The sequence below is a fragment of the Mizuhopecten yessoensis genome, unplaced genomic scaffold, assembly GCF_002113885.1.
Source record: "Mizuhopecten yessoensis strain PY_sf001 unplaced genomic scaffold, ASM211388v2 scaffold10969, whole genome shotgun sequence".
Lineage (NCBI taxonomy): Eukaryota > Metazoa > Mollusca > Bivalvia > Pectinida > Pectinidae > Mizuhopecten > Mizuhopecten yessoensis.
This window is the reverse complement of record NW_018408812.1, coordinates 396,130-413,022: the sequence shown is the minus strand read 5'-3', so window position 1 is coordinate 413,022 and position 16,893 is coordinate 396,130. Positions and strand designations below refer to the sequence as shown.

Here is a 16,893-nt window from a genome sequence, read left to right as displayed (position 1 = left end):
TTGAGATCCCCACCCTATAACCATGCATAGATACAATTGCTGAGTATAAAGAGATGAATGCACATATGCTTCCAGGATAGCCTTGGGGTCTGCCCCACCCTAGGAGACTTAACCCCTGGGTCATAACTTCGAAATGGTTAAGATCCCCACACCAAAACTATATATACAATTGTTGGGCATAAAGAGACGAATGCAGTCATGATATTAGAATTGACCCGTGGGTCTGCCCTACCCTTGCAGACTTAACCCCTGGGTCATAACTTTGAAACGGTTGAGATCCCCACCAGCAGACTATAAATACAAATGCTGGACAAAAAGAGACGAATGCAGTCATGATATTAGAATTGATCCTGGGGTCTGGCCACAACCCTAGGGATCTAGTTTCTGAGTCGCAACTTGGAAACTGTTGAGATCCCCACCCCATAACCATACATTAAATTGCTGGGCATGAAAAATCTCATACAGACATACTACAGGAATTGGCATACGGATCTGGCATATTACCTTGGATCTCATTTGGAGAATATTTTGCCATGATTACTTAGATATCCAGGTGAGCGATACAGGCCATCTGGGCCTCTTGTTCGTTTGTGCATACTAATTAAGCCTTTAACTTCGTTATGCCATATTTCAGGTTTGAAAAGATGGTGAGGAAGCATAGCACATGGAATTTCTAGGACGATGTAAATGACACCATAACATTGCGATTTCATCTATGTTAGATGTATACATGAGGTAGATTACTTTCACCAATTGAAGGCATTTTAACAGGGTTTAAATTGGTTTGATTTAAAATCTAGTGATATTTTATCTTTCATTTTTGTAATCAGATTTCCATCCGCTGTAGTGAAAGCTAATTTAAATGATTTCATTTCATTTTGCCTGATCCATTTGAGCATTTCATTTTCAATTGTCATAAATGTAATGGTTAAAAAATGATTTTGGTACACTTGCTGACTTGCAGGAATATTCGCTTTCACCTTAATATGACCTTGACTCTTCACAGTAACGCTGCTAAAACACATACATCCTGCGTATAATTCATATATAGCATGGTTCAAGGTCATATGAAGTACGTAAACACGTAGAAGGCCATATCATTTTTTGTAGATTTGAAACAATTTCTTGGAATTGTATCTCAACTCTTTCAAGCGTCTTGGTGATACAGATTTAAAAGCATTGTTGATCAAGATGCATTGCTGCCCCTTTACAACACAATATTGCATACAGAACATCCAATCCTGAACTGTTGACACTTTTATCTCCTTTACCGAAAGTGCGCGGCAGTTTCCGATTTCATGAGCAGCATTACACACATATATGTATCAATTTTGGTATTTTTGATTGAGATAGAAATCAGTATTTGATAACTCCTGAACGTATTTAAGAAATGGCATTAAACTATATCGTTGCCATTATTTGGGTTTAAGATGTCACGTTGTTACAACAGTATTGTTATGTGATGGTTGTTGTGGCAGTACTAGTGTTAGTAGGTCGATATTCATCGTTTTCAATTATATTTTTTCCCTTCTCAAAAAGTATGTAACTCAAGTGTTGTTATGCGATATGATTGGCCAGGAATCCAGGTTTAGGCCGTGCCTTATATCAGTGGGATTTCAGTGCCATCCATTTATTTGAGTAAGATAAGTGGCACTAGCTGCAAGCTCACTGAAGAGAAGTCAATGCTTCAGGTTTTTGTTTTTATCTGAGAGGGTGTCATGTTAATGTTGACCGGCTATGTACGATGGGTACCATTGAATTCGGGAGCATTACTATGTTACCGAGAAAATAAAATATATGTATACCCGATATATCGAATATTTGTTATGTATATTCCTATAATACAGAATCACCCCATTTTATTGAAAGATTATTAATTTTTTTCCTTCTTTTATTTTGGATAAATCGAAAATGACAAACTCACTTTGAAGGTTGGCTTTTACACACATCAGTATTAAGTTTAGATCAAAAGTTACCTCAATGTGCATTTACTGTTAACATGACTCGATCTAACAGATTATCGAGAAAAGAAGAGAAAAGATCGAACTGACAAAGAACTGATGAAGATGGTACAATGGTGGGCGCCAAGATCCCTGTTTTTTTTTAAGTCATCACATTCTTAACTCATTCACCCCTGAAGACACATTTGAACTCTTCCAATTCAAAGGTTGGAATAATTCATTACGGAATTTCAGGGGTGAATGGGTTAATGTTTTCCTCATACGTTGAGTCGTTATTCAGTCCTCATCGTAAAACTAGTCTTCAGGTAAATGGTTGGTGTGTGTGACGGAACGTCTTGTGATAGATCGGATTACCTGTCTTAATACCATTTCTCTCCGTTAGGCTACACTCTTCGATGTGTTTTCGTAGTGAAATCTACCAGAACGAAGAACAAAATATACGGCAGGCAATCCAGTTTATTCCTTGCAAGAGTTATGTACCGAAAACCTGTTCCTGTGGAACCTTGTAAATCTGGACATCATAACATATAAAAATAACAAAGATCCAATGGAACCTTGTACATCTGGACATCATAAAAAAGTAAAATAACAAAGATCCAATGGAACCGTGTACATCTGGACATCATAAAAAAGTAAAATAACAAAGGTCCAATGGAATCTTGTACATCTGGACATCATAACAAATAAAAATAACAAAGATCCAATGAAACCTTGTACATCTGGACATCATAAAAAAGTAAAATAACAAAGATCCAATGGAACTTTGTAAATCTGGACATCATAAAAAAAGTAAAATAACAAAGATCCAATGGAACCTTGTACATCTGGACATCATAAAAAAGTAAAATAACAAAGGTCCAATGGAATCTTGTACATCTGGACATCATAACAAATAAAAATAACAAAGATCCAATGGAACCTGGTAAATCTGGACATCATAAAAAAGTAAAATAACAAAACCTTGTAAATCTGGACATCATAAAAAAGTAAAATAACAAAGATCCAATGGAACCGTGTACATCTGGACATCATAAAAAAGTAAAATAACAAAGATCCAATGGAACCGTGTACATCTGGACATCATAAAAAAGTAAAATAACAAAGATCCAATGGAACCTTGTAAATCTGGACATCATAACAAATAAAAATAACAAAGATCCAATGGAACCTGGTAAATCTGGACATCATAAAAAAGTAAAATAACAAAACCTTGTAAATCTGGATATCATAACAAATAAAAATAACAAAGATCAAATGGAACCTGGTAAATCTGGACATCATAAAAAAGAAAAATAACAAAGATCCAATGGAACCTTGTAAATCTGGACATCATAAAAAAAGTAAAATAAAGAGGATGATGGTCAGTTTCTCGTACTTGGACATTTCAGCATTTGTTGCAGTATTCTTATTAAAGGAGACCACATTCTTCCTCTGAGGACGCTTCAAGGCGAATTTGGTTGAAATGTGGTCAATAGAATCCTCCCCTTACTTAGTATATGAATGAGAAATCTCATCCACATATCAGATATTCTTTGTTGTCTAACCCGAGGGTGGCTTCAAGCTTCAAATCACCCAACAATGCTAAACATCCTTTTACACACGTTGAAAATCATCATCAATTATTAACATTCCTGTTCACTATTAGAAAATCATCACACTATCAAAATAGTTTTAACTATTAGAAAATAATCACAATATTAAAATCACTGTAAACTATTAGAAAATCATCACACTATTAAGAGTGTCTGTATACCATAAGAAAGTCATCACAATATCAAAATCACTATATACTATTAGAAAATCAACACAATATAAAAATCACTGTGCACTATTAGAAAATAATCACAATATAAAAATCACTGTACACTGTTAGAAAATCATCACAATATAAAAAAACACTGTATACTGTTAGAAAATCATCACAACATAAAAAACACTTTATACTGTTAGAAAATCATCACAATATAAAAAATACTATACTATTAGAAAATCATCACAATATAAAAATCACTATATACTATTAGAAAATCATCACAATATAAAAACCACTGTGTACTGTTAGAAAATCATCACAATATAAAAAAACACTGTATACTGTAAGAAAATCATCACAACATAAAAAACACTGTATACTGTTAGAAAATCATCACAATATAAAAAACACTGTATACTGTAAGAAAATCATCACAACATAAAAAACACTGTATACTGTTAGAAAATCATCACAACATAAAAAACTGTATACTATTAGAAAATCATCACAATATAAAAATCACTGTTTACTGTTAGAAAATCATCACAATATAAAAAAAACTGTGCATTATTAGAAAATCATCGCACTATAAAAATAACTATACATTATTAGAAAATCATTATCTGTCAAAATATCTGCACACTATTAGAAAATCATCACAAAAAAAATCACTGTTTACTATTAGACAATCTACACACTGTAAAAGTCCCTGTACATTATTAAAAAACCATTAGATATAAAAATCCCTGCACACTTAGAAAATCACCATACAGTTTCAAAAACCCCTTTCACGGTTAAATACTCACCATACATGATCAACTACCCTATATACTATTAAATAATTATCACACTATCAACCTATCAAATATTCCCGAACACAATTAGGAAATCATCACACACTATCAAAATCTCGGTTGACTGGTAGAAAATCACCATATATATTATCAAAATACTTGTAAAACTGTTAGAAAATGACCATACAATTAAACAATTTCCATACAATGTTAAAAAGTCATTTTACACAAGAAGAAAGAAAAGATAAAAATCCATATACTGTCAGAACTCCTGTCATTATTAGAAAATCGTCACAATATAAAAAACACTGTATTTATTGAATATCATAACACTTTCAAAATCCATGTACGCTTTTAAAAAAATCACTATACATTATCAAAACTAGTTGCCAGTTTTTTATTCATGGATCATGTTCGAGGCAACCATATGTTAGGTCTGAATTCAACAAAAAACAACACTGTTTCTGACTTATGTAGCAGGGAAAAGTAACTACATAGATTATTATCTCGTTCACAAGGCATATTCATTCATTTGTGATATAGACCGTTAATCCGTTTAAATTTTGCTTAATCAGTAACATTTAGAAATAATCAGTAACATTTAAAATATAAAATAAAATAAAAGTCTTTTTCTATCTTGTTTGAAATTTAATAGAAAATTTTATGTAACTTTTTATGCGGACCAGGAACAGGAATGAAAGTTCGTCGTTTATTAATTACCCATTCTCGAATTGAAACATGGGACATACACAAAAAACTTATATAACCGGAATCTAACATCTGTCAACAATGTCGTGCATATTCATTTACGAATCAAAAACGGAATATGTAGATTTATTTCAGAACAGTAAAAGCGGTGATTTATTGTAATGATCAAAACTGATTGGCTGACATGAATCTTTATCGAGGCAATAGTCGAGATAAGGATGTCATATCGCCCCCGAAATCGTTAGTAGTCATAAACAGTTATGTCATAACTCTAACATGTAAGGCTAGACTCTATGGCCATATATCATGTATTTGTCCTTGTAGAATCAATCCCGATTTGTGTTGATTGGTTAGTCTAAATAATATCACAATGAATTGCGTTCAATTTCTCAAATCTTAAAAAGAATAAAACAAAATCGAGAAATTCATATTTGTTATAAAAATATACCATGTTTATGTACTCTATTGACAAATACGAGTGCCATTCAATAAATTCTGTCACTAGATTCGTTAATCGCATGTATGACGTATAACGTTTGATCTTTCTATTACAATCCTTTGAATTATCCCCTCTTAGCAGGGACGCACTTTCACAATCGCGCTATCCATGATGCACACGCTGTGAGGTAGTCTCCCCTCGGTATACTGGCGAGACACTGGAAGATCGCACTACCCAAGCATACCGCTTCCCAACGAGCATTTTCTTTGGTATATGAAACAGGAGAAGAAGTCACGGGGACTCAGATCTGGTGAATAGAGTGACAGGTCAATCGGTACTACCCTCTCTTGCTTCAAAAACGTCTGAACAATATTGCTTTTCACATTCCCATTAGAATTGAAAAAAAGTGACATACGAAACTTTCTTGGCGCTTTTAATTCGTCTTGCAATCACTGGTCTTTCTTGAGTTCTCGACAACCTTTGCTTGTTATTAATGCGCCTCTTGTGTGTTCATAGAAATAGATCCATGTCCCAACCCCTGTAAGTAACACAGATAATTTTCTTAAATCGCGCTTACAGTACATATGCTAAATACGTTTAGCACATTTCAAAGGTTTGGCCTTCTTTTCAGATGTCAACAAATTGGGGTTCCATCGGACACAAAACTCTTTAACTGCAAGCACTTGGTCAAATGTGAATTAGGAATGTGATGTGTACTGCCAACCATATGAGCTCTCTCAGAATCAGTATGATGACCATCTTCCTTAATAATTGATTTCACAGCATCAATTTGTTTTATTGATGCTGCATTACCATTACTGATTTTTTTCACCCACCTGAAAACAGTTTTAAATGTGACGGCAGAGGTGCCTTTTATGCTGCACAACTCTGAATGAATCTAATTTGGCGATATCTGTAAAGCACAACGTGCTTTATTTTGGAGCGTTTTCAGATTTGGTCTCATCCTCAATTTTAGCATTGAAAAGTAGCCACTAGTCACTAGTACATACCATTCAACAGCTAATAACTTGTAATTCTTGTCGGATGGTGAAGACATTTTGTACGTGCATTGTTCTCTTAATGCTATTGCAGTCTGCCAAGGTGTTATACATTTTTATTGCCGATGCTCTGGGAGCTATATGGTGACAGAATTTTTGCTAGGCCCTCGTAGTTATATTATTACTTCAAACAAGTTTATTTACATTTATTGGAGTCGTATGTGACTACTTTAAGTGGTGAACCATCTGTGGATTCAGATAATACATAAACAAAAGCCTCCTACGTCAATCTCATCTGTTACATGGCATGATTTAAGTACATTGTTAGATCATACAGGGACAGTAAAAAATTGTCCCTGTATAGACAACTTTTAACTATATACTTATTTTCATATTTATCTGTGGACAGAAACGAAAAAGAGGTTGACGAAATTCACACGTCATAGGTCGATATATATATATATATATCTTTGCTGCTGAAAGTTTAGAACGTTCATCACTAGTTTACAATGGGCAAGGAGGACATGCAGCTGTTTTGGGGGTCAGGAAGTGGACCCTGCTGGCGAGCAATGATTGCTCTGGAAGAAAAGGGATTCGGAGACATAGAAAAAACACACATTAACTTCTCTGAAAAGGGTCATAAAGGCCCCGACGTTATGGCTTTAAATCCAAGGGGTCAGGTAAGTTGTTATGATTACAGGTATGTTAGACCCCCCCCCCCCCATAATGCATCAACGTGTCTTAATGCGTCAAAATAGCATTCAGCATATTCATGTGTATACGTAATACATCACTTGTGGAAGGTACATTATACCCTTATTGTAGTGACACCTGCTTTCATTGAAAGCGCCTAGAATAGCCTTAATGCATCACATGTTTATGCAAAATTCAAAAGATAAATTTAGTACTTTAAGTGGAAATAAAACATGTTTGTAAGTCCATGATGCATCAAATATCTATACAAAGAGCAAACTTACAGTTGGGATACATTAGTAAAAGTGAAATGCATTATGTATATGTTTAACGCATTAACATAGAGAATATTTCATATAATATAAATCAGCGAATAAATTCTGATACATTAACGCAGGTGATAAACAAATGTGTATTTGCTTAATGCATCACTATATAGAGTTCTTAAAGTTGAGATATTTTGATACAAAAATGGTAGTAAAAGATATGCATAAATGTCCTTAATACATCAACATAAAAATAGAAAGTCTTAAAGTTGAGATATTTTGATACAAAAATGGTAGTAAAATATATGCATAAATATCCTTAATGCACCAACATAAACATATATAGAGTTTCTGAAGATGAGTTACGTTGACAAATAGTGGCGCCGAAATACATTCAGGTATTTGCTTAATACAACATGTTTTCAATGTTTTTCTGAGGGTTGAAGAAATATAGATACATCCCATTTGCATGTGTGTGCACACGGTAAATACAATGAATATCTCAGTACACATTATTGTAAAGCATATTATACTTTGCTCCAAAACCAATTTCTTTCAATATGTGTCAAAAGTTTTAAGATTTATGGCTATTTCCAGTTCACATATGCGCACACTCAGGCACCTACAAATGATATTTTTGCAGAGCATTACCTATTTTGCATTTAACAAAACATTCAATATACGTTTCTTTTTAAAACAATTGATCATAGCCCTAAAAACCGTCAAACCTTATTTCATCAACATAGGTCGAAACGTTATTGTGTATGTCTATTTCAGGTTTTTACACAGATACACAGATACACAGATTATATTCTGACTATAGGAATGTTTACACTTCCTCTGCTGTCAGCTCTGTTATGTAAATAAAGATGGGTTGATATTATTGATAAAAACATGATTTATGATAATATTTGCAAGTCCATTTCTGATAATGTCACAGCTCTGTTATGGTAAGTTCATAAATTAACCATTATCTGTACATTTTATTATATTTCAGGTACACACAAGTTAGTAGTTCAAATTTAATGTTGGTATACTATGTTCTCATATATATGTTATATGAGTGTTTGCTTCTTGTTAAATTAAATTATCTTGGCCTTAATAGGATCCCTGTGGTTATAGATAAGTGGCTGGTTCTTCCAATGGTGATCAAGTCTAGATTCGAATGTTCGAACAGTTTGTGACGTTACAACCTCTGATGGCAGACTGTTCCGTATGTCCACGGTTCGGTGGAGGTAGGAATGTTTCCTGATGTTAAGGCGCGTTCTTTGTTTTTCTATTTTCAGTACATGTCCCCTCGTGGTGATGGTACTACGGAAAGGTGAAATAAATATAGACACCTCAGGATCATATTTCCCTGTCATGATTTTATTAAGCTCTATCATGTCTCCCTGGCTCTTCTTTGGGCCAAAGTTGGCCGTTTCAGATGTTGCAGTCTTTCTAGGTAAGATAAATGAGCCATTCCTGGTATTAGCTTGGTAGCTCTCCTTTGTACGCTTTCTATCGATTATACGTGTTTGATCAGATGCGGACTCCAGACCTGGTTAGCATACTCTAGATGTGGTCTCACCACACCTTTGTATAGCGCTGTAAATGAAAAGTGATCCATATACTCCATTGTTCTTCTGATCACCCCCATGATTGAATTGGCTTTGTTTAGTTTTTCAGAAATATGGACATTGAATGATAGTTTATTGTCGATAGTGACTCTAATATCTCTTTTAGTTTCGGTATATGGGAGTTCTTTTCCATCTTCTAAAATGTATGTGTCATTTTTACCAATCCGCATGGCTTTGCATTTATTTCAATCGAAGAACAGAAGCCACTTCTTGTAGACGCTCGCAATCCTGAGTGATGAATATTGGACGGTATAATTTGTATCATCTGCAAATAGGTATGTTGTTGTATCCACACTTGTTACATATGGGAGGTCATTAAAACAAATAGAACTGGTCCTAGTACTGATCCATGCGGAATGCCACTGTTAACCTCCTTCCAGCTTGATGCGCCTCCATTTACTGTTACACGTTGTTTGCGATTTAAAAGTATAGCCTTTATCCAGCTCGTAATTTTACCGGTAAAACCGTGCATGCTCATTTTATGAATGAGTCGCTGGTGGGGAACTTTGTCGAATGCCTTCATAAAGTCACTATGCATTAGTACATCAATGTAACCTCCTGTATCAAGTATAACCATCCAGTCGTCAATAACTTGGATTAATTGTAGAACGGTGGACCTTCCTTGGATGAATCCAAATTATCCCTTGCTGAATAATTTATTGATCTGCAAGTTATTATTATGGTTTCCCTTACAATTGTTTCTAGTACTTTACAACATATACAAGTTAAGTTAATAGGTCTATTACTACCGGCTGATTTGTGTTCTCCCTCTTTAGGTGTGTGCGCAAGCGCAGATGTGGTTTTGTTTATTTATTTGTTTGGAGTTGAACGTACTCTATCAGACGGAGTCATTGAAGTGACATACCGTCAAAACATTTGTTTTTCAGTTATTGAATGTCCCATTAAATAAAGCGCGAATAACGTCACGTGACGATTTCGAAACGAGGCAGTTTTATTTAGAAACACAAGCCGTGGCAACAAGTAATGATACCAACAGTGTGTGTAACGCAATTCAATAAATGTTACTGTTATTCATTGGCTGGTTATGAACGTCATATACACATACTTCAATATCATTATAACCAGTTCAGTTCAGCATGGCGGTTATTTTACTTTTCATCGATAACACATTTGTAATACTTTCTTGACAGATTCCAACATTCAAAGATGGTGATATTGTCGTAAACGAGTCCATGGCCATATGTCTTTATCTAGAGGTAAGTAGAGATGATACAAAATATAATATTTAATATAAGTCTCGTCTGCATGGTTTATTTGCATAAAAATCATTATCAATTGTTTATTGTTTATAAACAAAATATAATATATCTACCCGTAACCTCATCAACCTAACAAATAGTATACGTGCCTACATCGATATATTTGCATGTCCCGGCTTCAATCGTTTTACATAACGCCCCTTCAACCTCAACACAATTATCTGTATGATGCGTACGAACCATTTTTCTCCTGTTTATGAATTCGTCTTGTGCTAATTTGAATGACAAGAGTGAAATTCCAACCTAAATAAAGATACAGTATCACACCCATTTTAAACAGTCTGACATATCAATTCTGGATACATAGTAAACTTAGCTAACACTCGTAAATACACACATTGGTGTAAACCATCTATATTAGTCCATTACCAATAACCATTGTATTACTGTTTCTCGACACTATATGTGCATTATATTGATATTTGATATTGAACAGTACATAGCAATATATCATGTTACTATTTATAGCAAGCGTACCCTAATAATGGCAACAAACTTCTACCAACTGAAACAAAGGACTACGCCAAAGTGTTACAAATGGCCATAGAGGTAAGTATAAATCTTCACTTTATTAAGTTCAGGAGTTGTGACGATGTACTTTTTGTTCTAACATATCCACACATTCAATGTTCGGCGGGGTTATACTTCAGTGCCGACTTCTTTGCATCCTAAATGCTCTACGGGTTACTCTCACTTTTGCTCTCTGCATCCCTGGAATATGCCATAGCAAAATCGAAGGCTCAGTATACAACACATCGTGGATGAGCGGAAAAAACTAGTTTGATCCTTTGATGTATATCAACATAATCTGTCGGTCACTCAACAGTAACAATTACTAGCTGCGATGTTGGGTGCCGCTCCTCGAACTGTTTGGTCAGGACTTTTTTCACCTGAGATCAATCAAATAGCTAGCCGCGTGCCTTTAGTTTTACTATGACATATTCCAGGGGTGCAGAAAGCGACAGTGAGCGTAACCCCTGGAGTATCGAAAATTACTTCTTTAAGGATACCTAACATAGCAAAAATGATGGTATGATTCCTTTTAAAACGGGGAACCATTCTTCCCATCTTCATTGTCTCTTGACATATTCATCTTTTACGCATTGTAAAGCTTCAATGTGGCCATTTAGGGCATTCTTTGGTGAAAGAATCCTGTATTAAATGCAATACTCTTCTAATGAGTAAGCTAACTACATGCATATTTTGTTTTTCAAAATGACCCTCAGGCGGAGATGAACCTCCATATGAAGATTATAGTTAATTGCGTAAACTATCATCGGATAACTCCAGTCGACAGGCGAGATGAGGTATGTACATGTTATTGGTTGAGTACGGTTGATAAGAGATATTAGGGGTGTACATCTACAATTGGTTGACGACTTTGGCAAACAAGAGAGACGATTCCGGCTAGACAGGTGACCATGGTTGAAAAGCTTATACTCTATGTTCAGCTAGTATTATATGATGACTCCGGCCAACTGAAGTGATAACTCCGGACAGAAAAAGAGATGACTCCGGCCAACTAAAGAGATGACTCCGGCCAACTAGAGAGATGACTCCGGCCGAATGAAGAGATGACTCCGGCCAACTAGAGAGATGACTCCGGCCAACTGAAGTGATAACTCCGGACAGAAAAATAGATGACTCCGGCCAACTGAAGTGATAACTCCGGACAGAAAAATAGATGACTCCGGCCAACTGATGTGATAACTCCGGACAGAAAAATAGATGACTCCGGCCAACTGAAGAGATGACTCCGGCCAACTGAAGTGATAACTCCGGACAGAAAAATAGATGACTCCGGCCAACTAGAGAGATGACTCCGGCCAACTGAAGAGATGACTCCGGCCGACTGAAGAGATGACTCCGGCCAACTAAAGAGATGACTCCGGACGACTGAAGAGATGACTCCGGACGACTGAAGAGATGACTCCAGCCAACTAAAGAGATGACACCGGCCAACTAAAGAGATGACTCCGGCCGACTGAAAAGATATGACTCCGGCCAACCTAAGAGATGACTCCGACATACTGAAGAGATGACTCCGGCCATTTACAGAGATGACTCCGGCTAACTGAAGAGATGACTTTGGCCAACTGAAGAGATGACTCCGGCCGACTGAAGAGATGACTCCGGCCAACTGAAGAGATGACTCCGGCCGACTGAAGAGATGACTCCGGACAAAAAAAAAGATGGCTCAGACCAATTGAAGAGAGGACGTGTGCATATTTACTATTACTAGGTTGTTCTTGTCAGCTAAGGTAGATACATCCAGTCGATTAGGGAGATGAGGTTACCGGCCGAAAAGGGAGATGGGGTATGTTCATTTACAGTGTTTGGGTGATTCCGAGCAACAAGGGAAATGACTATGAGCGAGAAGATATGTGACTCCAGCGTGGAAAAGGATGACCAACAAGAAGATTAGACGTATTTAAATCTACTGTGATGTGATGACTGCGTCCGACAAAAGAGATAGCTCCTTCCAACAAGAGAATAGACGAATGCCGGTGATAGAGCGTTAAGTTTTGTAAATTGTCTGTTGTTTGAGAACTCCGGTCGACAAAAAAGATGCCTTCTAACAGAAAGAATGATGAGGTATTTACATCTGTTATTAGATGATTGGGGCTGACAGGAAAGATAAACGTTATAAAAGAAAAATACAAATACCGGTATAAGAAGATGATACATGTACATTAGTCATTAATGAATGATTACGAAATAAGATATATACCTTTAATGATATCAGATGAGTCCAGCTGGCACGAAAAATGTAGTTTGCATAATTTAGGTTTGAGGATTTGTGAAAACTTAGTTCTTGCATATTTGTTTTTATTACATACTGTTGAGATATATTTTTTAAACGACCAAGGTAGCACACTGTAATATTGTTAACCTGGTGTTGATATATTTCCGTTTCTGTTGAGGTTTTATGAAGAAATAAAGATAAAATAAAACAAAAATGGATCAGATAAAAAAAACCACCGGTAATTATTAAATAAAATCACATAATATACAACATTTATAGAGCGCCCTACAATGTATATAATTTGCATTATTATTCTAAGCCAAGCCGCTTTACAACACATGAATAATAATATCCCCACAGTGACAGTAACAAGACTTTTATCTCCATATGCATATAGTGTGGTGTGTTCTTGACGTCTGTGCAAAAGAGATGATAATGTAAACGTAAACATCTTTCTTTTTTTTTTTATCCTTTTTGAGATGTTTGACCAGTTCATTCTTTTTTCATACTTTTCTTTGTTTCGGGAAAAATACAAATAAATAAAGCACCTGTAACATAATGTTTTCGTTCTAGTATGACCTGTATCGTAACTCCTTTTTTTTTTTTTAGAAAACGGTCAAAAGTAACATAAAAGCTGCAAAAGAAGAACTTGCAATATGGGAGCAACGAGTGAGCAAGGTAAAAAGTCAAACTAATGTTGAATTCAAACTCATAATCATTCAACTCGTAATCATTCAGAGGTTTTCAATGTTTTCCACTTTTATGAAGCCCTTTCCTGTACAGCAAACACTGGAACATCATCAAAACTATAATTTGAAGGGTGAACAAAACACACAGAAGTGATTGCGCTCTTTAAAACTTGGTATTACATGTAGATACAGTTTATCAGAAATGAATTTCACTGTAAAATACAGCTGTTTCATACTTCTAAGACTTACTTTACTCCGTAAATCCCATTAATTGACGAAGTCAAAATTATGGAGGAGTATGAACTATGGAACTGGGACAAAACGTGAACTAGGAAAAAAATTACATGGAGACATTTAAAGCGCGAGGAAAGTAAGACAACATGTATTCTAGGTCATATCCAAAAATGTCGTTCCTTACATTAGAACCAGGCTGGTAACAACAAAATAACAAGGCAACTAATGGGCGTCATAAAACAAACGACCTTCGTATCACACGAGAAATATAATATTTCCAAAAGAGGTAATGATTACGACATGCCATTTACCCATAATCTTTAACATTCTCGTTAGTTTTAGGCTCCTCCCATTTATATTTCAAAAGTAATTTAGAATAATTTGGTCAAAGAATTGTGACATGTTAGCACCTAAGGTTTGGAAATCAGGGTTACTATCAAGAAAGGGAAACTTCTCGTCAGGAGAAAAATGAAAACCGTCATGATCTTAGCGGTTGCAATGACGCAAACATCTTAATTATTATTCTAATTAGCATATGCCGAATTATACATACATGAGTATTTGGCTATTACTCAAGCGGTTTCTATTGTAGCCGTGAACTCAAGGTAATCAAAACAACGAAAGACTGTTCCCTCAAATGCTTTGTTCGAAACAGCATCGCACTTTTACCTTAGTACGATTTTTTTTCAAATCGTATGAATTCATTTAAGGAATGAATTTTGTTTTTTCAACATTTATGAGGTCATAACAACAATGGGTTTATGGACATATTGAATGAATCGCGTTAGCGATTCATGTAAAATATGTCCAAAAACCCATTGTTGTTATGACCTCATAAATGTTGAAAAAATAAATATCATTCCTTATATTTACATTGACGAATCCTTTCAGTGGATCGATATAACAACGAATAAAACAAATAAACATGGTTTGTTCCTGCTTATACACGGGTGCAACGCAGTGGCGAGAACAGTGTTTTTAGCGGGGAAATGTGACACTATCGTGAGAGATCTTAGCAACCGTCAACAACAATAACACAACAAAATGTAGTTCCATATTCAATGTTTATTTGTAGCACAGGACACGTGAATACGTGGATATTTCACAAAGCACAGTTCAATAATATTTTAAGATGTAAGAATTAAGCATCTAGGTCGGTCGTTCCGAGTGAGTATTTTTTGTAGTGTATTACTACGCAGTGTGGTCAGGTTACTATCAGTTCCCACGTGCTGAGATTCTATGAACACCTGTGTTATGCATTTATGAATGTAATTTTTGTCAATGGGTCTAAGCATACAGAATGTAAATATATAAGTATGAGTTTTATGAATTAACGTGTTTCTAAACAAAACCTCATTGCATGGGCACGTCTTGGTTAGCTAAAAACTGTATAAATCTCTATTTAGCTTTATATATATCAAACAGCGTGGTACCATTTTGTTTCCCTTGTAATACAGGCCTAATTTTCCTTTTGTTGGTTGTTTTGTCTTTAAAAGGCCCTTAGCGTCAAAAGATTTACTTCATTTGTCTTGAAAATACTGTATGGATTAATTTGCATAAATCAAATATATTTTCTCAATTTTGTAATTAAAAACCGTGTTTATACATTTGCTTTGATTCTAACTTCTCGAAGATGACATCAACTTTATACATTTTTAATCATGCTTTCCGTCTTATGATTCGTTCGAACAGTCAAACAGTGATTATGTTTGTGGAATCAGTTTCACTCTAGTCGATGTGGTACTCTTTACCTATATGGCCGGTTTGGTGCGCATGGGCAGTACCCTCAGCGATTTTCCGGCGCTCAAAGCTTACTACGAAAAGTTGTGCAAACGAAACAGCATTGCGAAATCATGGCCGCCACATTGGAAAGATGGAGAAATGGAACTCGATAAAAAGTGCCTTACTGACATTTGACTGGATTATTATCTTACATTTATTTTAATCTCATTATTTTCATCTTTTGTTATTTTTTTTATTTATTGACTGGGTTTAATTAAGCTTTATATACGTACCACTTTAAAAGAAAAATATTTTCATAATCGTTACAACTGAAAATCATAATAGGCATATTTGTATTTCAAATGATCAGCTTTCCATATTACGCACAGTAATCTATCTTACTCTGTAGAAATTTTCCAAACATGTTATTTCAAAATTTGAATAGACGCGTTTTATAAGTAATAATTAGGTGTATGCATTACTTTCAGAATAATATTTTTTTCTCTCACCAAGTGGTCAGTTTCAGAATCTTTACGATGTCCACTGTCTAAAGAAAAGAAGTTGCGGGGAAAGATAATCGATGTTATGATCAATTATTTAATTTCTTCTAAAATTAGTAATATCAGTTTCACAAAATAAAAAATAAGATTACTTGTTTGTAACTTGTTAACGTTTTGTGATCTGAGTATTGTATGGATATATTTTAATTAAATCATTGGACATACTTTTGTGCTTTCTTCATCTTGAATGTACATTTTTACCTCTTCTAGCATTAAGTGCAGGTGAGTCATGAAGTGCAGGTGAGTCGATGCTGTGGCGTTAATCCGTCTGTAATGTTTCCTCAGCCATGTAACTTCTTCTTAAGAACCATGGACTCTGGATTAACAGTATTTTACAACTTTTCAGGATATACGGACAACAAAATGTTTTAATATTTGTTAATAATGATAATAAATAGGAGTTATAGACTTTATTTGAAGTTGACAACATA

General features: G+C 35.0%; 1 protein-coding gene across 1 annotated transcript; it reads left to right on the top strand.

Annotated features, from left to right (window-relative positions):
* The first annotated feature begins 7,162 nt into the window (after nt 1-7,162).
* Nucleotides 7,163-16,097, top strand: LOC110464160 (glutathione S-transferase A-like). The gene is made up of 6 exons (XM_021519233.1): nt 7,163-7,333; nt 10,383-10,448; nt 10,980-11,060; nt 11,738-11,818; nt 13,867-13,935; nt 15,873-16,097. The coding sequence occupies exons 1-6, from the start codon at nt 7,163-7,165 to the stop codon at nt 16,095-16,097; spliced, it is 693 nt and encodes a 230-aa protein (XP_021374908.1).
* Nucleotides 16,098-16,893: the final 796 nt, after the last annotated feature.